This window comes from Medicago truncatula, chromosome 5 (assembly GCF_003473485.1).
Source record: "Medicago truncatula cultivar Jemalong A17 chromosome 5, MtrunA17r5.0-ANR, whole genome shotgun sequence".
In the NCBI taxonomy this organism is placed as follows: domain Eukaryota; kingdom Viridiplantae; phylum Streptophyta; class Magnoliopsida; order Fabales; family Fabaceae; genus Medicago; species Medicago truncatula.
Genome location: NC_053046.1, coordinates 33,413,155 through 33,437,225, shown reverse-complemented (window position 1 = coordinate 33,437,225; position 24,071 = coordinate 33,413,155). Strand labels below are relative to the sequence as shown.

The window sequence follows — 24,071 nt, the reverse complement described above, 5'->3', positions numbered from 1 at the left end:
TTAAAAAATTCATTAATAGTCTAGAAGTCATAGCTCAACTGGCAAATGCCAAAATTGCAAGGCCGGACGTTGTGACCCGGGACCTCACAGTTGTGTGTGAGTTTATTTTCAGTGGATTACCACTTCATCTAAGACCAAAAAAAAAAAAAAAAATTCATTAATAAAAATTTTATCTTAAAGTGTTATTTTTATCTCAGCAATAATTATATAATTATTTAGTATAAATTATTTATTTTAGTATTTTAACTGATGTACAAATTATTCTCATTTGTATTCTTCAAAAATTAAAAATAGTAGTTAATAGTTATTACATGCAATAGGGACAAATCCCGTGCATTATAAATACCCTTTACTCTTCACTCCTCCATCTCGTTTCCTTCTCCGTTTTTCTCCAACAATCCTCACTCTCTCTCTGTCTCTCCCGCCAAATCTCTCTAGATTTCCTTCTCTCACTCACACTCACCCCGTGTAAAAATACAAGACTGAGATTTGGGGGAGATTTGGCTCATATATTCTACTTTCTCTCTCTCTTTTGGAATATATATCTTGAGACCAAAAGCTAAAGCTTTCATTTTCATTTTCCTTTTCCTTTTGGTTCCTACTTCCACCCATATCTTGGTGCCTTCTTTCATTACAAACTCCCTAAACCTCTTAATTCCTTCAGAATATCTTCTTCCCCACTAGATCCACTTTTTCCTTCAACCCTTCCACTTCCAAGCAGAATTCTATCTACACCCCCAACACATTTCTCTATACACCCCCTCAAAAAACCAACCTTGTTCCTCTTCCAATCCTTCATGCAAACAAAAACTCTTTCTTTTTACTCTCTCACTTCACTCAAACAACCTTAACACCCACAAAAACCCTCAAACATAAACCTTAAAACCCACAAAAACTCACTATCTTTACCATGTCTTTGCAGAAGCTGAAGCTATCAACACCAAGTTCAATTTTTGAAGAAAACCCATCAACCAAAACAAAGAGAAAACCCAAAAGAAAGCTTGTTCGAATCATAATCACCGACCACGACGCCACTGATTCCGACTCCTCCGGCGACCAAGAGAGAGAGAAAAACAACCAAACAACAAAACGAAGAAAACCCAAAAGAGAAATCCTTCATATTAACATGCACTGTCCCGTACCAAATTCTTCTCTCTCATTTTCTTCTCCTTCGTCATCGTCTTCTCTTGTTTCGCCGGAGAAAACCCACAAAAAGCTCAATAGAGTGAGGAGACCCAGAAAACCACCAACCTCCGTCGTCACGCGCCGCCACAGCAATTTCCGCGGGGTAAGACAACGGCCTTGGGGAAAATGGGCTGCGGAGATCCGTGACCCGATCCGAAGAAAACGTCTATGGCTGGGAACTTTTTCTACGGCGGAGGAAGCCGCCGCTGAGTACGACAGAGTGGCAGTGATGTTGCATGGTTCAAACGCGGTTACAAACTACCCAATAACTCAGGTGGAGGTTAAAACGGAGATCGAAAAGGATTTTGAAGTGACGCCGCCGGTGAGCAGCGGAAACAGCGACAGAGGTGGTTACTCCGACGCTTTGTCGTCGCCAACGTCTGTATTACCCTACGACTGTGATTCGACGCCGTTTGACGGTTTCCGTTACGTAGACGTGGACGCTTTTGGGTTTCACATCGACGCGCCGTTAAGTTTACCAGAAGTTAACGTTCCGCTGACATGTCATCAGAAGTTGGAAAAAGAAGAGAAGTTTGAAGAGTTTGATCTTGACGAGTTTATGACGTGGCCGTATTGAAAAATCTTGAGGGCTTATTTGTCTTTTTGAGAAAAGAAAAGGGACTGTTTGGTAATTATGCTGTTTTGTTGCTGGTTGTGTAATTCCGAAGATGCCCTCAGTTGAAGTTTTGTTGTGCTTATTGGAAGAGTGTAGAGTTTCGTGCCGAAAAAGAAAACTATATTTGTGTGTATTTAATTTGTAATTAAATTTATTATTGGAAAAAAATACCAGTAAAAGAATGAGTGTCTAAATCAAAACTAGTGTGAGATTGTAAGGAAAAAAGATCATAGTAAGGACTCTTGTAATTTCATGTATTAAAGTTGACAAGTATATATATAATTATAGTAGTATATATATTAAGAAATTTTGGTATTGTATAAGTAAGTAGTTTATTGTACCTTTTTTTCTCCAAAAGAAGTACTGGTTTATTGTAAAGGTAGTCAAATTGGCTGTAGAATTTCAGAGTATGTGTCTATATTTCTATATTAAGACTTGAATTATTGAATTTCTAATATTAGTTTTAGCTCTCTTTTGAATTTTATTTTTATAATAGCTCACTTTTGATTATTTTATTGATGGGTGTTTTTTTGACATATTACTATGTTGGTTGATATCTTGCTTTATTTATTCCTTAATTGCATGCACAAATGAAAAATTAGAGGGTGACCCATTTGGGGATTATAACAAATACTTTTTGTTTTTTTTTTTTTGAAAGAGGGGATTATAAATACTTCAAATCATTTCAATCTCCCAGAACCATTTGTACAAAAATTGCATGCGCAAATGCTTTATTTTTACAACTATATGTGTTTTTTTGAGTAGATTACAACAATTTTCTTGGTGGGATTCTAATTTCTATAGATACTTCGAGTGTACGGTATCATTTTGTCTGGCCAAACAAGAAAACAATATAAAATTCTTTGTATTGAGAAACAATGATTGACGTGGAATAAAAATGCAAAATGAATAAAATATTTATGTTAATTATGTGTAAAATTTAGTAAGGAACATGCTGACTTGAGTACTAGATTTAGTTCTTATTATTTTTTATTTTTTTATCATTTTTCAACATAAATATTACTTTCTTAAATAAGTATTTAAGGACGTTCTTTAACATTTTCGTATAAATAAATGTAATATAATGTCAAAAAATGCATGGGCTCTAGATTTGGTGGCAGAATTTGAATTTAATCAAAAGGTGTGGGGCGTGTTGGAGGACAGGTGGTTGTTTGATAATATTGTTAGAGAGGTCGGATATGAGACATCTACTCTGTTCTTGAAGGATTTGTGGATTGGTGAATTACCGTTGGAAGTAAGATTTATAAGGCTTTTTGAGTTGGTTGATAACAAATTAGTTTATGTATCTGAAATGCATTTTTTGAAGTGGGTGTTAATGGGGATGCATGGAAGTGGTGAATGAGGTTGTTTGCGTGGAAAGAGGAGTTGGTGAGGGACTGTGTGGCGTTATTATCTAATGTGCTTTTGTAGGTTAAGGTGTGGGATCAGTGGGTTTGGAAGCTTCATTCCTTGCATCAGTATAATGTAAAAAATACTTATAACAACTTAACTGCTGCTGACGTTGATTTTAATTTGGTTTTTAATCACGTGTTGTGGATCAATGTGATTCCTCTCAAAGTTAACATTTTTATCTGACGTTTGTTGTTAAATCGAATCTCTACGAAGGACAATTTGTTTAGAAGACATAGCTTGAAGGACAATTTGTTTAGAAGACATAGCTTGTCTAATAGTGATATTTTTTTTGCTCGGCTGCTTGTGATTATGTGGAAGACAAAGACCACTTGTTCTTCCAATGTGATGTTTATAGTTGTCTTTGGAATCTTATTTTATGATTATTGATTGTTCGGTTTTTACCAAGCTCCTAATGGAAATTTACTTGACCATATTCTTCAATTTGGAGGGCAACGAAGTTTCCCTAAAAAGTCCTGACTTTCAACATTATTTGGACATATGTGATTTATGTCATTTGGAAGGAATGAAATACAGGGATCTTTAATCATAAGACTTGTATTCTTACTTCCTTAATTGAAGAAGTTAAGATTCAGATCTACTAGTAGTTAAAATATTTTTATGTTTTGTTTGATTTTGATTGCATAATTTGGAGGCTAAATCCTTTGATGTGCATAAAAGAAGTCTTCTAATTAGTTTCTTCAGTTGCATTTGCAGCTTTTTGGAATTGTAATTACTTGAATTTGTGTTAGAGGGGCTATTTTTAATTGTTTAATATAATCTTTCTTAGCCTTTTCATAAAACAAGAAGTTCATCATCATCTAAAAAAAAATCATCATAAATTTAACAACTTCAAAGCAATTTTTTAGTAAATAATTTCGAAGTTATGTATGATTTGTTTTGCACAAATAACCTACTTTTAAAAAATTATATACCAAACTACTCTACATTGAAACATATACATAATAGATTCAAAGTTATTTATAGGAAAATAGTAGGAATACGCCATTTCATTTGGTGTGATTGTTGTACAACATGCACTCAGTTTTTTCTTGCGAATTTTCACGAAAACTATTAAAAAAAGGGTTATGTCACTTATCGTTATGATTCAAAAATATAAATAAAAGATAGATTTCATGTATAAAATGATACTTAGTTTCAATGTTTTGAATAGACAATTTTCAAAATAAATTTTTCACTTTAATTTTTAAACTAATGTCTTAAATACACTTGTTAGTATTTAAAAAGATCACACTAAAACTTATTTCTACCTTGTGCAAAAGTAAAAAATTCGTATGTATGTACAGTAAATTCAATCTCTAACCTACCCTGTTTTTTTGTGTCTGCTACTTTTTAGAGTAAAAAAAGTGTATCAGTTTTGCTATTATTATTTTTATTTAATGTTCACTTATTCCATTTAGGATGTCCTACCAAAGAAAGATGATAAAAAATCTTATTAACTTAATCAAAGATTGTGAATTAGAATTTAATCTTAGAAATACATCAATATTAATTTGAAAAATGGTATTTTTATAATTATTTTGTGATAAATTTTTTTAATAATCATCTCTCTCGTACTCAAATTATGTTCTTATTTTTTATTTTTTTTCTCTTTCTATTGTTTTTGATCAGGAAAAAATATTATCAAATAACTTATTAAATATCACTGCTCTATTAGTACTCTCGAGAGATATTTTCATCTTTTATTAATGTCATCATTTTTTCTTTGAAATAATTCGTGTCATATCTATTCAATCGATTTGAGATAATCTCTCCAATTTTATTTTTTTTAAAGGAATGTATCTATTTATTTATTTATTTATTTATTTTTACCAAGAGATGTCCCCATTTGCATTCAGATCCTAGGTTAGCACATTCATATTCAACCGTGTCGCATCATATCTCTTTTTAGCTTTAGCAATCAAATTGTTCGTTGACATCCAAACTACCCTATATAATTCATATTTCCTAATTTCAACAAGGTTGTTAATTTTGTCCTAGAAAAACAGGGTTGTTATTAATCTAGTAATAATAATTTACTGGTCTGTAAATTTGACTTCGTAAAATATGAAGTCGGTTTTGAGTTTTTGACAAATCCTTTCGGTAAAAATATTAAAAAAAAAAAAAAAATCAATACTATAAGTTGATATATTAGGCAATGAGGAAAACAAATTTGGTTTCTTCACCATTGTACTTAGTAATGTGTAAATCTGCAATAAAAACTTTACTAAATGAAAGCCAAGACTATCCATAATAATTTAGAAGTTTTAGCTTATTGAAAACTCACATTTGTCTTTTATCTAGGATTTAGTTTGGTGTTATATTTTTTTATCACTTCCGACTCTAAAATAGCATCTCGTTGATTTGATTACAAGAACTAAAAAAGATAAAAAAAATTGAGATATTTTAATAAAGAAATAGCAAATGCAGTTGAAATTTTAAAAATGACATATAAAATGACAAGAATAGTTTTTAAGGAGATCATATATTTTAGGACGGAACTCGGATAATCAATATAAACTAATTATTTTAGTTCGATTTTTTGTCAATATATTTGGGTTTAAACTTTAAACTTAACCAATCCAATTAAATTCAATAAAGATAATTTTCATTTCATTCAAAAGTAATCACTCAAAATCCGAATCAAATCATTATATTTTATTATTATCTCTTTTTTTTCACGAATATTAGTAATGTTTTCCTAAAACTATTCATGTACAATTTAATTATTGTGGTTCAACTTTTATCAGTATTTTGATCCAAATTGAACTAAACCAATCAAAGTCGATCTCAATTGATTCAGGTATCAATACCACATCATTCAAAACCAATCAGTCAAAAAAATATTAAATCATTTTAGTCACTTATCTTTATAACTTTATTGAAAATAGTCTATTTATCCATCTCCATTAAATGTGTTGTAATTGTGAGAAAGCAACTGGCTTGTGACATGTCAACATGTCCATCTAAGATCCCTTACATAGGTTCAATTCTTCTCCATTGGTTTGGACATGATGATTGTAAAACACCTCATGTGGTTCTCCTCTTCTTCTTTCAAAATTTACTGTATCTATTGTTCTTTTTGTTTCCCTTCTTTTTTATGCAAATATAGTGTAAGAAAGATATAAATTGAGCTTCTATTTGTTGTAGTTGTAGGTAAAATAATAATTTTGGTGCATTTGCAAAGATAAAAACCAAAATGTTTACCTTCTACTTTGTTTTATTTACTATTTTGGTCTATCAACTTTTAAAATGATCGACTTATCTATTTATTCATTTTAAAGTCTGATTTTTTATGGGTTAAATTTTGAATTTTATTGACGTGGCAAATGAGATATTCATGTGACAACTTTGTTGAAGATACGACATTGTGCATGTAGTTTTTTTTTTAAGAGGTTGTGTATGTAGATTCTTATTCAACAATTAATTGTCTTTTCATCAAAATATAAATTAACCTATATCACAAAAGCATCCAAAGTTTACGCAAAATACTATATGTAAGGATTCTTACTTTATGATTCATTTCCATGCTATCAATTAAATAGTTACATAACTATCTCTCTATTTACATCATTAAAGTTGGGGGAAGAAAATCATAATTTTAAAAAAGGAGGGATCAAAACAGAAAATAAGTTCAAGTAGAAATTAGTCTTGTTCTGAGTTGGGTTAAAATCCAATTAGCTGGTGTTCCACACTTTCGACTCATCATCATACACATACCATTTCTATGAGGATCAACGACTGCGTGATCAAAATTACACCTTAATTTGCACATCATGGCGAGATACAAACGTTTGCTTACATCCTCAACTAAATTTCCCACTTTTGAATTTAATTTAACCATTGAGTGTTTGCATATTCATCATGTAGCGCCCGAGATTCAAGAGGGTGAGAAGTGGTCGTCGGTACACAAGTCATGACAACGACTCGACAACTTCAAGGAAAACACAATCACATCGAAATAAGAGAGATCTTAAGACCGTACAAGTATGGACTGCAAGGTTAAATGAATACTTATAAAAATTGTTTGGTGTTATTTGTATCAACAAGATGCATCTTCTTTGATAGTTCATTCCTTAAAAACTCTTTCATTTAACGTGCTTGACTTGAAACAATTTTGAGATTGATGATATTCTTAAAAGTTTTCCAAAAAACGTACGAATAAAGACAAAACACATTGAAAAAACTAATGTTTATTTATAGGATCAGTCGACAATACTTACAGTCATCTAATCTAAGTTGTTACACATCATTATCAGAAATCTCACATGTATGTCATGCATCTTATATCAAATATTTTATGTGATATATAAATGACCAGAAATAATTCGAAGTAGTAAAATATAAAGGGTCATGTTAACTTGTGTCTTTAGGGTACATGTTAAACATTAAATTCTTGTCACTAATGAAAAATATTAATTGAAAAAATTAATATTAGATTTTTTGAGCAATAAATTATCGCAATTTACGAGACATAATTTCTATTAGTGGAATCCTTAACATGTGCCCTAAGAGCAGAAGTTAACATTTCCCAAAGATAAAATATCTCAAAGGCATCCACGTGTACAAGGACTAAATTGATGGAAATAGTAAAAATTCGAGATTTAACTTTTCAGTGTAATTTTTCCTGTGTTTCCAATTATACCCCTCTTATTATCATTGCCTTTCATCCTCACATTTTCACTCAAAAGCATCAAACAAGTCCCTAACCTTTCACCTTCCCGCCTAAACCGTCACCCTCTCCGCTTCTCCAAAATCATCATCATCACCGGCAATCAACCTTAGAAAAGATACGGTTTTGAAGTCAGTTTTTTTGGTTTGTCAAGGTAACGCCATTCAACTTCGTTTTCCATTCACTCTTGTTCGTTTCTCCCTTTTTTGTGATTTTCGCTTTTAGTTTTAGGCATTATTTTTTCAACTTTTAACTTCATATCATGTTTCATTGATGTTTGTTTGTGATGCTTGTTTAAATTATCCTTTTAGACTAGTTTAATTAATGCTTTTTGGACTTGTTTAGTTTATGCTTTTTTGGATATGTAATCACTTAAGAATATCAAATGATTTGATGACTTGATGGCTATGTAATGTAATTTTTTTGGCTATGTAATGACTTATGGACATCAAATATATGACTTAGGATGTTATGCAAATGTCTGTCTTTTTATAATCAAAGTGTATGTCTTTTACTTTTTACTTTGTTCAGCAAATGTATGCACCAAGGATCACAGTGATCTCCGTTGTGAAAATTCAAGGACCTATTTGATGGTATTTTCACTAATTTGAGGATCGATATGATGGATATGCATATAATTCAAGGACCAATTTGATTGAAATTTTTTGACAGAAAGGTTTGATTCATTCATTGACAACCTCTTTTCATTACAACATTACATCGACTTGACACAATACAATAACATTTTAAACAACTCAATCAAACAAATTCTAGTACAATGTTGACTTTTCTTACAACACAAATTCTAGGACACCATTGTTGAAGCTCTCTCACCTCATCATTGTACGTAGAGCTTGAAGATGAAGACCGACTATTGTAGTTGTTTTTGGCCATACGCCCACCACCCATCATTTATGAACACCGAATCTTCAACAATGACCACTGATTTTTGAATTTCGAATTGAATCAAAAAAATTAGGGTTTTAAGTTTTTTGAATTGGGGAAGAACATTGACATCAATTCATGGAAGAAATTTGGGGGATTTTGAACTATAGGTGACAAATTATAACATTAGGGTTCCAAATTTATATATTTGTAGAAGAAAGAGCCGTTAATGAGGAAGAGGAGAAAGAGCCGTTAATGAGAAAGAGGAGAAAGAGCCGTTGGCAATTTTATGAAAATTCATCAATTTGGTCCTTGGCAATTTTCTGTAAATCAATCAATTTGGTCCCTGCTTGCGTGGCATCTGACGTGATAAGCTTTGTAAGAGGTTAACGTTACACGTCACCTCCGTTAACAGACCAACTTAACTTAACAGATAGACTGATTTGATTGACATTTTATAAATTCAGGGACTAAATAGATATTTTACAAAATTCAAAGACGAATTTGGTTGATTTTTGAAAATTCAATGACAAATTTGAGGTATTAGTCAATTTTATTTACCATTGATTGGCTTTTTGTCTTTGGTAAGATATCTCAATCTTGACATCTTGATTGGGCCACTTCAGCAAGATCACGTTACAACTTACTTTTCCATTATTTTACTACAATTTGTAAGGACACTTGGCTCTCTTGTCCCCCTTTCCATCTTACATATGTGAAGATGAGACCAAATCTAAGTTTGGTTGACCACAGCTTTAACGGGAACAAAGTGGGACCCACGAGCCCACACACAGCAGCCTACTTTGTTAATTACAATAATAATGTTTGGACCCACCAAGCTGCTTCATGCCTCTACACTACTTAATGGCCATTAGATTTAAAATGAGCTTGGACCCCACCAAATAAATTGTGGTTAATGGCGGCTGAGACCTCACTATAGTACACACTAGAAATTTCAAAAGGTGAAGAAGAACTTACTCGTCTCACTTAAAATTTTAGCCAACTTCTACTTCACCAACATTATTTGCATTTACATCTTAGGTTCACACTATAGATATGAAACAAACTGATCATTGATGTAAAAAAAAAGCTTGAGTAAGTTACCATTTCAGTGTCTAAAATTAGATATTCCATACAACTTTAAGTTGTCCATGCATGATTGCATGTGTATGCGAAAAACATCTTTCAACTGTCCATAAGTCATAACGCAGCTGACAAAAAAGTCGAAATTGTTTGATCGAATGTCGTGATCAGAATTTAAACCCCAACTTTTCTATGTGTGCGAGTTTCCAACAAATATTGTTATTTCATTTATCTACAAAACAAATTTAACCTAATATATACAAATTTATGAGTATTTGTATTCGATACGTATTGAACCTTTCATACATTCCATATTGATGCAATGGACTAAACTTATCAAATGTCCAATAAACAAGACAACCCATACTTACTTTTTACAATGTAACAGTAACTACTATACTTGCTTATTGATTATTTTCTTTTAAGTAAATCAATCAATCAACCAATAGGGAAAGAAATATCCCTCAATTAATGCGTTAAAGATGTTGAAAGGGCATGGAATGGGGGGATTTGGTGTGTCCCACAGTTGGTGACCAAAACAGATACGAAATTGAAGAAAAACCAACCCACCGCCCTCTATATGGTATGGCCGCCATCCACTATCTTAATTTTCAACATTATAAAATTAAATGTGTACTTATTCTATGACCTTAACGTAGGAATTAAGGGGAACCATATCATAGTACTACTAGATTACAATTTTGTATACAATTATTTCATATTATTAAATGCTCACATACTGTTCCTAGTCTTGTGAATATTCATTTTTTGAAGATGCAGTTTCTTGGTGATAAGAAGATACTTCAAAGACAGAGAGTACCATTCCTTTGCTGCCAAACTTTGGATGATATGACACCTAGGCTCGATTATTTTGTCTGTTCATTAATAAAATAATTAAATGGAATTTTTATGGTTATAATAAGACTTGATAGATTTTTAGGTCATTTATTCAACAAAAAGAAAAGATCATGTTGTACCAAAAAAGTAGAAAACCTAATGGTGCTCAAAAACCATTAGGTGGATAAAAACCATTTGGCACAAAGCTGAATTTTTTCATCATGATTTTTTCTCTTCTATTTGTTCGAGAGATTGGATCCGTTCTAACATTAATGGTGTTCGACCCTCTTTATTTCTATCTAGTCTTTGGTGGATTTGGAGGCATCGAAATTTAATGTGCCTCAACAACGAAGTTTGGTCCCAATCTCGTCTTATCAATAGCATCCACAACTCCGCTGACACTATAATTTCTTCCTTCAATCAAGAAGAATCGATTGTCTCTCCTAAGTGTTTTGTTAAGTGGAATTGTGGCAATCATATGTGCACCATTCTGAATGTAGACGGAAGCTGTAACGGGACTCCTATTCGTACCGGTTTTGGTGGCGTGTTCCGCAACAATTCTGGCTTCTTCCTCTCTGCCTTCTCAGGTTCGATCACTCATTCTGATGATATTTTGTTGGCTGAGTTAACAACAATCTATCATGGTCTTAGGTTGGCAAGAAACATGGGCATCAATGATTTAGTTTGTTACTCGGATTCTCTCCTTTCCATCAATCACATTCATGGGGACATTCAATACTATCATGTTTATGCTGTTCTAGTTCAGGACATTAAGGACCTTTTGACCACAAGTAATTTCTCTCTTTAGCATACTCTTAGAGAAGGCAACCAATGTGTGGATTTCTTGGCCAAATTAGGGGCGACTTCAGATGTTGACATCATTATTCATCCTACTCGTTCAACAGACCTCCTTGGACTGTTAAGGAGTGACACTTCGGGAGTCTTTTTCCTAAGGGCGTAGTTGCTATTTCTTTTCCTTTTCTTTGCATTTTTCTTTCCTTTGCTTGATTAGCTTTGTAACAAAAAAAAAAAAAAAGTAGAAAACCTTAAACGAGTGTCATAACTCTTAACTAACATAGCCCAAGATGCAAAGTAAGGAACACAAAGAAAATCATAAGGTTTTGTCTGTTTAGATTAACTTAATTTTAAACTTACGTAAAACAACTTATATAAATAAAGAGGGTTGTTATTGTCCTCATGAGTTTAACTAAGTTGGTATGAACAATGCATAATATATAAAAAGTCTGTGGTTCAAACTCCGACCACAAAAAAAAAGTGTTGCTATTCTTTACAAAAGAAACGACTAAGAAAAGCAAGAATGTATGTATTGAGCACGTGTTGTACAATCGGGGATTGATGACAATACATGGGTGCATGTGTATCAAATAGTTTTACCCAATCACAATATGCCACCTCATTTTCTTAGCTTTCTTGCATCAATTCTTCCATAAATTTTAGCATTTTCCGCAAATAAATAAGTTTTTATTTACTATTTATAAACTTGTCAAGATAGTGCATGAAAAAATAGCTTGAGTTACACCTTTCGTTTGTGAAATCTTGAGTTACAGGTTTCAACTTTTGTTGACTTCACCATAGACATGTTGAAAGTTGGAACTCGTTAAGATCAACAACCAAACAAAAGTATGAGAAACTATGTGAGCAAGGATGCATCCCTTTTCATGCGAATTGATTCAACAATTATGTCTTAAAACTATAATCTAAAGCTATGTGAATTGCCCAAAGCCCTGTCAAAACGATGGAGCAAGCACGAAGAAAACCCAAAAATAAAACTGTCTTTTGGATTACGAACAACTTTAACACAAGCCGTACTACCATCGACACTATTGATTTTGACTCTCATCGATCGTTGGGTGCCTCACACACTACTATGGTTCTCACTATTAATAATAAAACATATTTTTGGTTTAAATGTCATATTAGCAAGATCTTAATCGAATAACTTGTTTAATCTTTTGTAAAAAAAAAAAAAAAAAAAAAACTTGTTTAAATTAAATCTAGTCTAGGTCTAAAAATCAAACTAAATCGTAAACATAAAATCCTAGGGTACTTTTGTTTTCCTGTTTCTTTGTTGAATTCATTCAATGCCGCAAGACAAAATGACTAGAAAGTTTAAACTTTATGAACATTTCAAGGGGCTGAATTTTCTTTTGATGATTATTTGGCAGCTTTTGTTTACTTACTATATATCCATCAATTTCACGACCTTTTACTAAATCACATAAATTTCTTTTTGTTTCTGAATAAATAAATCACACAAGTAACTTTCAATTTCTTGTTTCACTTCATAGACTTTTTACTCTAGGGGACCCAAAAAAAGGATATGGTTAATCTTATTCATATACTTTAACTTTACATTTAAGGCCAATAATTTTCTATCACTTCTCTCCTGTTTCATCTTAATCAATTTATCCTAAGCATAAATTGACCCTTCAATATTCTTCATATGAACCTTTAGAAGAGCAAAGAAGGAGACTTTTTCAACCTCACTCTATATCATTATGTATTCATTATTACTATCTAGGATGAAGCATCTAGGCCAAAAATCATATTAGAGTATGTAACATAATTACCCTTGTAGTGATATTTTTCTATGCTTTTTTCAGTACTATCAGTGAGTGAAGACCCAGCTAAATAGGCAAATAGTACAATTTTTTATGAATTGCTTTGAGGTAAGGCCAACCTTAGATTTAGCAATCTTAATGTCTTACTAGAAGGGTGCCAAAACATTTGTTATGGGGCAGAGAAGTGAAGTTGCAATGTGCAATTGTTGAATGAATAGAAGAATCACATAAGGCAATGAAGGAGTGCTAAAATGATGAGACATAGCTGTAATTTTGCATATTAAAGTTAGGAACATATTCATGGATTAGCCATCATGTGACATATAGTCAGTCACATTTCACATGGTTATAATTGCAATTCACTTGACTGTGTGATGCTAAAGGGTGGCTAGAAAACCCCACTGGTTTTTTTTACCCTAAATTTTTTACCTCTGCTTATACCAATGGATTTTGCATCTGTTCTTTCTACCCTTCCATTTTGAAATTAAAATAATTAAAAATTGGGTTAGGATCCTCTCCATTTATATGTTTCTCCATTTCTTCAATTTGGAGAGATAAAGACACATAAAATTTTGAAAAAAGTAAAATATAATTAATGATGGTGGGACCCACTTAGTGGTAGGACCCACCATCTATTTTTTGTGTCTATCTCTCTCCAACTTATAAAACTCCATTTATTTTGCCAAATGGAGAGGATCTTCACCCTTAAAAATTGACTAAAGATTACATAGTCAGAATTTGAACTCAATTTTTTATTTTGTGAACATTTTGTTCTTTATTAAAATTCATTAATAACTTGAACACAATCATTTGATTTAATAACAACATTTTCAACCATGGTATTTAGAATAATATTTTTTTTTTTTAAGAAGGTAATTAGAATAATTTTTTTTTTAAGAATTTAGAATAAATAGTTATTGAGTAAATGATCAACTTAGTCTTTCACTTTACTAGGGTGTGTCGATTTAACTGATCCCTTATTTCATTAAATGTCAGTTTAGTTCCTCACTTTGTAGAAGGTTTATCAAGTTAGTCTATTCTTCATGTACAAGAAATTCATTGATAGTAAGTATGTAAATCCATCAATCAAAATACACTAAATTTACAATTTAAGAGACCAACTTAAAACTCTAAAAAAGAGAGACCAACTTGACTAACTTTCTGTTAAGTAAGCGACTAAAATGACATTTTATAAAATCAATATTACATTTCCCTTTGCGATGTCTATGTTTAGCAAGTCTCTTTTATCGCAGTTAAAATTTGTTTTTGATATTTTTTATAGGTTAATTATGTTTTTGGTCTCTATAAATATGTTAACTTTTCGTTTTAGTCCCTTTAAAATTTTCCTTCAACTTTTAGTCCCTATAAAATTTTCAATCACTACTTTTGGTCCCTATTTTTAACTAAACTTTTGTATTTTTTAATGAAACTGTGTAGAAATGTATAGAAAATTGTAAAAATCACTCCAAAAAAATAGAATTTTTTAATAAAACATGAATTAAATATGAATTTTTTACCATAAAAAATATAAAAATTCATATTTAATTCATGTTATGGTAAAAAATTCTAATTTTTTTTGGGAGAGATCTTTATAATATTATACATTTTTGTGAAATTTTTTATTTAAAAATACGAATTCTACATATGAGTTTACTTTAAAAGAGGGACCAAAAGTAATAATTGAAAATTTTATAGGGACTAAAAGTTGAAGGTAAATTTTAGAGGGACTAAGACAAAAAGTTTGTATATTTATAGTAACCAAAAACATATTTAACCTTTTTTATATCATAAATTGTATATCTTTGCAAGTAATTGTGAAGATTAATAATGACCCTAGTTTTAGAGAGTGAAAAAAATGACTCTAAATAGGTAGGATTACAAAGACAATAAATTTGGTTTAAAGTATAAGGGTTAAATATGTTTTTGGTTCTTATAAGTATACCAACTTTTTTGTTTTAATCTCTTTAAAAAATTTCTTCGATTTTTAGCCCCCCAAAAGTTTTTAATCTTCACTTTTGGTTCCTCCTTTCAAGTAAATTTGCATGTAGAATTTATATTTTTGAATAAAATTTTGCATAAAAGTTTATAATATTACAAGAAACTAACAAAACAAAATCGATTTTTTTAACGAAACATAAATTAGATATGAATTTTTAATAATTCATGTTTTGTTTCCTTCAAAAAATAATTCATGTTTTTGTTAAAATATATTATTTTTTTGGAGGGATTTTTATAATATTGTACAAATTTTTGCACAATTTCATAAAATACAAAAATTACACATGAGTTGACTTAAAAATAGGTACCGAAAATGGCGATTGGATTTTTTTTTATAAAAACTAAAAATCGAAGAATAATTTAAAATGACTAAAATGAAAAGTTGATATATTTATAAGGATGAATAACATGTTAAACCCAAACTACAAATGCAAAATGTTACTATACAGTATGTGGTATTCCAGCCTTTTAGATAGATTGGCTGGGGATTGTGATATTTATCAACTCAATAAGACTATTTCAGAACGTGAAAGATAAGATCTACTTTTTTAAGGCTCAAAGGGGCATATAAAATGGTAGCAGTAATAAAACAGTGGTTCCATCCAGCAGACCCTAATCTAACTTAATTTCATTAAATATTATTCATGCAACAAAGACAAAGTTTCCAAAAGTACAAAATGGCTAAGTAGAAAAATTCCAAAGTTCATGTAGCTCCTCAGTTTCCAAAAGTAGTGGTTATAAACAATTTACAAGTCAATTGCAGTGAAGATTTAAAGCCATCACATGTTATGATAAGAGGAAACAGCTGGGAAATGTGATTAACTAATAAAGTGCATAAAAACAAAGAAAATAATAGAATTAAGATTCATTCATTTGCAATGTTGTATTTTGCAAGAAATCTCCCAAACTTTTTTGTCCTTATTGATGTATGACACAATATCTCTCAATGTTGTGTCCTAATTTCATTTCATTAGTTTTGTTTCCTGTTGAGGGCATTTGAATGCACAGTTTTTGTTAGGTACATTTAGTCAAATTAATTTCAATAAGAAAGTGTTTAAGTTGACTAAGTAAAAAATAAGTGTTGAATATGTTACATTAAATCATAATTTGGCTTGAATGAGACATATATTTGGTCGATAGGAATGAATGAGACAGGAGGAGGAAGAGGGAGCCGAACCTGAAATTATGTTTTTAATTTTCTTCATAGTAGTCAAGCACATGTCCTCCTCTTTCACAATCCACAAAACATGCTACCAAATACTCATTTGACTAAATAAAATAAAATATAAACTCCAATCACCAATTTTGTTGCTATTCTAACTCTACTTTTTTATTTTTTATTTTATTTATAACATATATACTTCTTAAATATGCATACTAGTAGTATTTAATTGATACGCACTGATATTTTTTTTTACACTTTTAATCATTATATAATCTATGAATCATTAAAAATCTTTAAGCTTTTTCAAGCTCATTTTTATATAACATCTGGAACTCTTAAGTTGATATTAGAGTCACATTTTTATATAACATCTATGAATGCATGTTCATATCTTGTTCATTAAAACCAATCAAAATAAGAAAAATTAACTATTAAATATTTACAATAAATTGTAAAATTTCTAATGGATTGATCCCAAAACAAGCTAACAAGTGTCCTAAATATATAGGTGAAATCAAATAGATTTGACACTTATCAACTTTTCCAACTATGTACAACTATTTACACCCATATGTTCTCTTTTCTCACTACTCAATTTCTCAGATTGGGCCATAATCCATAAGGCCCATAATATTTGTTTTTCTACCAAAAAAAAAAAAGAACTTAACCTAGTCTTCTTCTTCCACTGTGATTCTTGTGTAAGAAACAGAGAGAGAGAGAGAAGAGAAGAATGGCAATGGTGAAGTCTCCAAAAAAGCATGTTAATCTCTTTTACTCTCTTGATTGTGAAGAACTTGCAAATAAAGTTGCTTCTCACTCACAAACTAACATCACTCTCCAGAATATCAAATGGAGGTAGGTACCTCAACTTCTTCTCTTGCCCTTTACTTCTTTATCTTTCAATTTTGGGTTTATCTTGATGTTTTTATTTTCTATTTTCATTTCTGTAAATTTTGGGAGAACACGGTGTTTTCTATTTTCCTAGCTTAAGTTGTTAATTTCTGGGAGTTATACATATTGATCTTTCAATGTAATTAGAGCGAAACCCAATTCAGTTCCTCGCAATTTTCCCAATTCAATCCTCGACATAAAATAAACTCAAACTATCTGTCCAATGTTAGGCATTAGTTTGGGTTTGGGTTTATTTTTTATGACGACTGAATTGGGGCACGAGAAAATTGTGAGGGACCAAATTGAGTTTTCATTCTTTATTTTAGCTCAATGTATGTTAATTTAGGTTGTAAAATTTGTAATTTTTATTATTTTTCATATTCAATTAGTAGGGTTTATAGAAGGGATGGTTTAGTTGAACATTTTTCGGGGTTGTATGGGGGTTTGGACGGGAGGAAGGGGATGCCAAGAAATGAGAGAGAAATTTTAACCTTATTTGAGAGGTTATCTTTTTTAGTGATTGATAATGGAATGCTTATAATAGTCTCAAAATTAATAATTGGGTTTAATGGTTATACACTAAAAAGTATTTTTTTTAATAAAAAAAATCACTTTTGTCATTTTTAAATGTTTGTTATGGATTTTATAAAAATCATTTTATCAAAAAAATCTATTTTCACTCTAAAATGAAAAGCTGTTAGGATTAGCTTTTCCCAAAATCTATTTTTTTCAAGAACAAGGAGGTAACATATGAACTAGTTAAAAATCAAGTTTTTTAAAAAGTGATTTTTTTTGGATAGTAAACAAAAACAAATAGCTTCAGATTTGTTTTAAAATCTCTAAAAAAAAATCTCTAGATTTTTCTAACACAACTTTTCTTCATATTACAACTTCCCCCAACTAAAAAATTGTATTGGAGGAGGATTTTAGAGGGTTTGTATGAATTCTTCAAATTCAATTTGTCCTTTGTAAAGATTAGGCTTAGATATTCTAATGCTTTTTAGTGTATCCTTTGTAAAGATTAAAGTGTTTTTTTTTTTTGGGTTGAATTACAAGTAATCTTTCCCGAGTGGCTGTGTATGGAAGCTTCCAGCGGAGGTAGAAGCTAAGATGAAAAGAAGAGTCTGAGAAAGTACTAAGATCAGATCATCTGTTAGTGAAAGTTGGTAACTTATATATATTGATTGTGATAAAGTGGCGAACGATTCATTGTAGATATGTGTTTTTTAAACGATACCAAGTCTTTAGTGGTGACACTTTGTTTGTGGAATTAGAGAGATCAGAGATGAGAACATGTATTTTGCAATATGCAATATAAAGGCTGATTTCAATAGATTCAAACTAAAAAGTAATGGATTTGAAAAGTATGAGGCTGATTTATAAAATAGGAAGAAATGAGTTTAAATTCAGTGGTGTAGGAACCGATGAACACGTTAATGATGATAATGATGCAATACATGTCAGCGGTGAACATTAACACTGCTTTAGATCATCATAGGATTTGCAAAGTGAGACTGCCTAAAATCAGTGTTGTCGACGATGGATGGCAGAATATGGAGGAAGGCCTAAAATCCACCAATGCAGCCTATGGTGCCGCAAATTGCATGTGATGGTTGTAAAAAAATCCTCCATGCCATTCTTCCATGGCGGTGCCATGATAGCCATTTAACAACACTGTTTACAATAGATTAGTAATGGATCCAACCCTTTCCTATACCTCAATGGCAGGAGCTTTATAGCACTACATTCTCATTTTTTTGCTTGAAAGAAATTACACTTCATCTGGTTGTTTGTTTAATTTTCATGTTTTCCATGACATTTGTCTGAAATTTTATTCTCATGATATTTAGTTATGTTAATTACTTTTAGTAGCAATCTTAGTTATATTCTTGGTCATACCAATTTCTTGTTATGTTATTTTAGACAAAATTGATTACGAACTTATTTTATGCTTATTCAGGTCATTTGCAGATGGGTTTCCAAATATATTTATAAATAATGCAGAAGAGCTTAGAGGTCAACACGTTGCCTTTTTGGCATCATTCAGCTCTCCAGCTCAAGTGTTTGAACAACTTTCTGTCATATATGCACTCCCTCGTCTATTTGTTGCTTCATTCACATTGGTTTTGCCTTTCTTCCCAACTGGATCATTTGAACGAATGGAAGAAGAAGGAGATGTAGCAACTGCCTTCACCCTTGCACGTATGTTGTCAAATATCCCAATATCAAGAGGTGGCCCAACTAGTTTAGTCATATACGACATTCATGCCCTGCAGGTTTGTGTTTTTAATGCATTCAAAGGAAGTTCTATTGTATTCTATGCTTTGCTTCATGAATTGCTATTGAATATACTAGTATTGCTCTCATTTAATTTGATTTACACATCATACGTGGGCTAAGTAGCAACATAGTTTAATTTGTGAAATTTTCTTTATAACATTCTCTCTAAAACTTTTAGGAGATCATTGCTTCTTTGTAGAGACTTATTGCGTTTTAGGAGCATGGTTAGGCTATGTAGTTGATATTTTAACAGTGTGCTATAGATTTTATTAGTACTTATGATTTGAAATTATACAGGAGAGGTTTTATTTCGGAGATGAGGTTCTGCCATTGTTTGAGACTGGTATTCCTTTCCTATTGAATATATTAGTATTGCTCTAATTTAATATGACTTACACGTCATACGTAGGCTAACTTGGGGGGAGAGTGGACTTTTAATTGGCGTCGTCGGTTTTTTGTGTGGGAGGAAGAACTTCTTAATAATTTGTTGGAGGTTTTAAATGGGAATGTGCGAACCGAGGGGATAGATAGATGGGCGTGGAGATTGGAGGAGGGGGGAGTTTTTTTTGTGAAGTCGGCCTATAAGAAATTGGTCTCGATGGAGAGCCAAACGGTGACAATGGGAGAGGAAGAGAAGAAGGTTTTCGGTCAAGTTTGGAAGAGTCTGGCTCCCTCCAAGGTGGTGGCTTTCTCTTGGAAGGTCCTTCTTAACCGTATACCTACGTGTCTCAACCTTTCTCGTAGGCGTTGCAGCGGATGTCTCGCTGAACTGTGTGCTTTGTGGTTCGGAGGGGGAATCGGTGAACAACCTGTTTCTTCATTGTGGTGTGGTTTTTAGGATTTGGGCGGAGCTTCTCACATGGGTGGAAGGGAATTTGGTGACGCCTCCGAATATGTTTATTCATTGGGCATGTTGGAGTGGCTTGACAACTAATAAGAAGGTTAGAGAAGGTTTGCGGTTAATTTGGCATACAACTTTGTGGGTTATTTGGAAAGCTAGAAATAATTGTATTTTTAATAGTACGGTTATTAGGTGGGATGAGATTGTGGAGGAAATTAGAGTTTTGTCTTGTCGGTGGTGTCTAACTCGTTTAAAAATTTGGGCGTGCCTTTTCTATGAATGGTGTTGGGACCCAAAGGAATGTTTACAGAGATAATTGGGGTGTTGCTTTTTGGGAGTGCTGAACTTCTGTATCGGCTGCAACCTTTTTTCCTGGTTTTTTAACAGTTAATGCAGCAGTTCTGCTGTTAAAACAACTGCAGTAGGCCTGGCTTTTTGGTTTCTGGGGTGCTGGTTGGCTGGTGTTTGCGGAACTGTGTATTGGTTTGGCTGGGTTAGTTGTTACAGCAGCAGTTCTCTGCTTGTTTTTGCTGTTATTGGGGCTGCCGTGTTTTATACCGGTTGTATTTTGTTCGGTCCTGTGCATTCTTAGGTGTGTCTTACACCTAGTTCAGCTTAATAAAATTTAGCAGATTCGAAAAGAAAAAAAAAAACGTAGCAACATAGATAAACTTTTGAAATTTTCTTTATAACATTCTCTCTTAAACTTTTAGGAGATAATTGCTTCTTTGTAGAGACTTATTGCGTTTTAGGAGCACGGTTAGGCCATGTATTTGATATTTTAACAGTGTGCTATAGGTTTTATTAGTACTTTTGATTTGAAATTATACAGGAGAGGTTTTATTTCGGAGATGAGGTTTTGCCATTGTTTGAGACTGGTATTCCTCTCCTAAAGCAACGTCTGCTACAACTTCCTGATGCTGATAATGTGAGTATTTTGCATTGTTTCAGTCACCTTTCTTAAACAATTTTGCATTTTTTCCGTCGTCACCTTTATTAAACAAAAAAATGTTAAAACCTAAAACAATGTACTTTCTATATTTCATTGCAAATTTTACATACCTGCAGTCTTAATTTATTATTGTTATGATCAGGTAGTCATTGCATTTCCAGATGACGGTGCATGGAAGCGATTCCATAAGCTGTTCGACAATTATTCAGTGGTCGGTCTCCCATAAGTATCTGTGTATTTAATTTGTATTTAATTTGTTTATAGTTGTCTGAATTTTTGGAGTGGCAGGTTGTATGTACAAAGGTACGTGAAGGTGACAAGAGGATAGTTAGGCTCAAGGAAGGTCATGTCTCTGGTCATCATGTTGTGATTGTTGATGATTTAGTCCAATCTGGAGGCACCCTAATCGAGTGTCAGGTAACCTATTAATTTCTTAATCGCAAAAGATGTATACTTGTTCAAAAAGATTTTGTATATCTTTGAAGATTATTACGATTGAGTTTGCCAACCGGAAATTGCCAACACTTGAGACTTGTTTGAGAAAGCATTTTTTTTTTTTTTTTACGTTTTTAATTACAAGATTGTTGTATTGTTTTCATTTTTTTTTTCTTTTTTAAATATTTGTATTAGAAACGATGGAAATAGAAGTTTTTTTTCCTCCACCGACTCTGGTACAAAATTTTTAAAATGGTAAATAGAATGAAAAAAAAAAATGGTAATTTTATAATTAAAAGTGGAAGGTGAAAATGAAAATAGAGCATTTCTCAAACCAAATAGACCCTCAATCTCTATATGCGTGTGTATGCACACCAACTTATGCCGATTATCAATGTATGTGTCTGCATCTAAATACAACTTAACATTTCTCTCTTTTTTCCCTCAGAAAGTTTTGGCAGCCAATGGTGCAGCAAAAGTGAGTGCCTATGTCACACATGGCGTGTTCCCTAACCAATCATGGTTGCGATTCACTCACAAAGATGGTTAGTCGTAGCTTAATCTCATCAACTTCTACATTGCTATATTTTCATATATTTGAATGTTATTGTGATTTTATCTTGTAACTTGCAGAAGCCTCAGAGAAGGCATTTGCCTACTTTTGGATCACAGATTCTTGCCCAGTTACAGTCAAAGCTCTAGCGAATCAAGCTCCTTTTGAAGTATTGAGTTTAGCAGGGTCAATTGCTAATGCCCTTCAAATTTGAAGGCAAAAATTGAGCTTTGTGAATAACAGGGTTCTCTTGTACAATTTTTTGGAGTATAACATTATTACCATTGTATCCTTTCAACTATTATGTGCATTTTAGTGAGCTTAGCACATAGAAACTAGTGAATTAAATTTCTAACAGTTTGAACCCTGTATCTTAATGAGCTATGTTGAGTGTTAACCCTGGTACAAGACATTTGAATGCAAAATCATGCAATTTAGTATGAGATTTCTCATCAACAGTCGCGAGAATTTGAATTCATTTTTCAAATCCATGTTTATAATTCCGTCTTGATTAAAAAATCTTGCATGGTATTCATATAAGAGAACTGAAACACATTTCCTCAAGGATCCTTCAATGATTTTATAGTAGGCATTATCAGTAATACATATTATGAATTATATCGCCCTGAAACTGTTTCAAGTCTCTATATATTTGTTTTTTACCCAAGGCTTTGTGAGTATATCTTAGAATTAATTTTTATAGTCTATATTTAATAACTAAAATTAATAGAATTCATGTATTATTATACGGGCTACAAGTCTACAAAATAGGACAATATTCAACAGCAAATTGGCATGACAATTTTTTATTTTTTTTTATCATGGTCATGCATCAAATCAAAGGTGAGAGAATTTGCTTTTGATCTTCACCACCAATGGAGCACACACCCTCTATTGTGTTTGGGTGATGTTGTTAATTTGACTTCATTGACTATATAACTAAAAGTGAACCGGTAATAAGGGCTAGAGACCTGATGAACATAATAACATTCACAAGATGCACAAATTACCAATTTTTCCAACTACATGGATAGTAAGATCTATGACATACTATTGAAAATAGATTTGGATGATTTTATAAATATGTAAACAAACTTTTCTAGAGTTCAATAATTGAAATATCTCATTATTATGCATGCATTATTACAGTTTTTTTTTTTTTTTTTGACAAAGCATTGCATTATTAAAGTTAGAACGCACACAATCATACTGTTTGTATAAATGTACCCCACGTAATCTCTTTTTATAAAACAATTCTATTGAAAAGCAGTTATAATAATGAAATCGATTCTTATTTATAAAACAATTCTATTGAAAGTCCTTCTAAAAAAACAATTTTATTGAAAGCTGGTCTATTGGCCAACTCACGCCATTACAAAGAGACAATATTTATCCAAGGTATAACAGTTTGAAAATGACATCTATGGTTATCTAATCTAATAGTACTATCTAATTAAGCATAGTTTCATCCTGTGGTCGAATCCATTGGAGTAAAAGTTTACAGTTGCAACATAAAAACGATGAGACCTAAATTTTACCTTGAAGAATTGTAAGCAATTTATCCGACACTAAGGAAAATGTTCGAATATAAGCCTTGACTTTATTGCGCCATCTATCTCCTTTCAATGTACAATGCGACACTGTTTCACAATGTTGTCCGATGATAAATAGAATCTCATGCTAAAA

At 31.9% G+C, this 24,071-nt stretch overlaps 2 protein-coding genes across 3 annotated transcripts; both read left to right on the top strand.

The window, feature by feature from the left end:
* Positions 1 to 360: 360 nt before the first annotated feature.
* LOC11436858 (pathogenesis-related genes transcriptional activator PTI6) lies at positions 361 to 2,179 on the top strand. The gene has a single exon (XM_003616003.4). It carries the CDS (start codon positions 911 to 913, stop codon positions 1,760 to 1,762), a length of 852 nt encoding a protein of 283 aa, XP_003616051.1. The 5' UTR covers positions 361 to 910; the 3' UTR covers positions 1,763 to 2,179.
* A 14,918-nt stretch (positions 2,180 to 17,097) lies between these two features.
* LOC11426650 (ribose-phosphate pyrophosphokinase 4) lies at positions 17,098 to 22,843 on the top strand. 2 transcript variants are annotated; one of them, XM_024785131.2, is made up of 8 exons: positions 17,098 to 17,288; positions 19,285 to 19,600; positions 19,902 to 19,925; positions 21,302 to 21,373; positions 21,540 to 21,608; positions 21,686 to 21,814; positions 22,281 to 22,377; positions 22,466 to 22,843. In XM_024785131.2, exons 1-8 carry the CDS (start codon positions 17,164 to 17,166, stop codon positions 22,597 to 22,599), a joined length of 966 nt encoding a protein of 321 aa, XP_024640899.1. In that variant the 5' UTR covers positions 17,098 to 17,163; the 3' UTR covers positions 22,600 to 22,843. The 2 variants fall into 2 exon arrangements, with proteins under 2 accessions (XP_024640899.1, XP_003616047.1); XM_003615999.4 differs by lacking the exon at positions 19,902 to 19,925 and having other exon boundaries at positions 17,099 to 17,288; positions 21,278 to 21,373.
* The last annotated feature ends 1,228 nt before the right edge of the window (positions 22,844 to 24,071 follow it).